The sequence below is a fragment of the Anneissia japonica genome, unplaced genomic scaffold (assembly GCF_011630105.1).
Source record: "Anneissia japonica isolate Jap-2015-1 unplaced genomic scaffold, ASM1163010v1 scaffold224722_len491_cov214, whole genome shotgun sequence".
In the NCBI taxonomy this organism is placed as follows: domain Eukaryota; kingdom Metazoa; phylum Echinodermata; class Crinoidea; order Comatulida; family Comatulidae; genus Anneissia; species Anneissia japonica.
Window position 1 is genome coordinate 1 of NW_022748805.1, and position 531 is coordinate 531.

Below are 531 nucleotides of genomic sequence, written 5' to 3' on the forward strand. Positions count from 1 at the left end.
AAAATAAATACAGGTATTTGCATTTCAAATGTTATTTTTATTTCAATTTACCAAAGGATGTACGAACATCAAATATGGTTACATGCCACCCTGTTTACAAGATTTATGAATAATTGCATTTAGACTTATAGAGGAAGTACTGTAACATTATTTAGGATTATCTGCAGAATGCCTATTTAGCAAGAAATTCTTTGACATCTGCATTTAATGACTTCATATAAATAATTTAAATAAACATAAAAGAAAAGTTGAGGTTGCAATTTTTAAGGAAAATGCGAAATTTAGGCAGCTTCCTCCTCTTCTTCCTCTTCCTCAAATTCACCTTCCTCTTCAACAGTAGCGTCTTGATATTGTTGGTATTCGGACACAAGATCATTCATGTTGCTTTCAGCTTCTGAGAATTCCATCTCGTCCATGCCTTCACCAGTATACCAATGCAAGAAAGCCTTGCGACGGAACATAGCGCTGAACTGCTCAGAGATTCTCTTGAACAACTCTTGGATGGCAGTGCTGTTACCGATAAAAGTGGCA

General features: G+C 35.4%; 1 protein-coding gene across 1 annotated transcript; it reads right to left on the bottom strand.

The window, feature by feature from the left end:
- Positions 1-68: 68 nt before the first annotated feature.
- LOC117120976 (tubulin beta chain) lies at positions 69-527 on the bottom strand (the record flags this gene model as incomplete). The annotated part of the gene is made up of 1 exon (XM_033266076.1): positions 69-527. A coding segment is annotated over one exon (246 nt), but the record flags the coding sequence as incomplete, so codon positions are not given.
- Between the last annotated feature and the right edge of the window lie 4 nt (positions 528-531).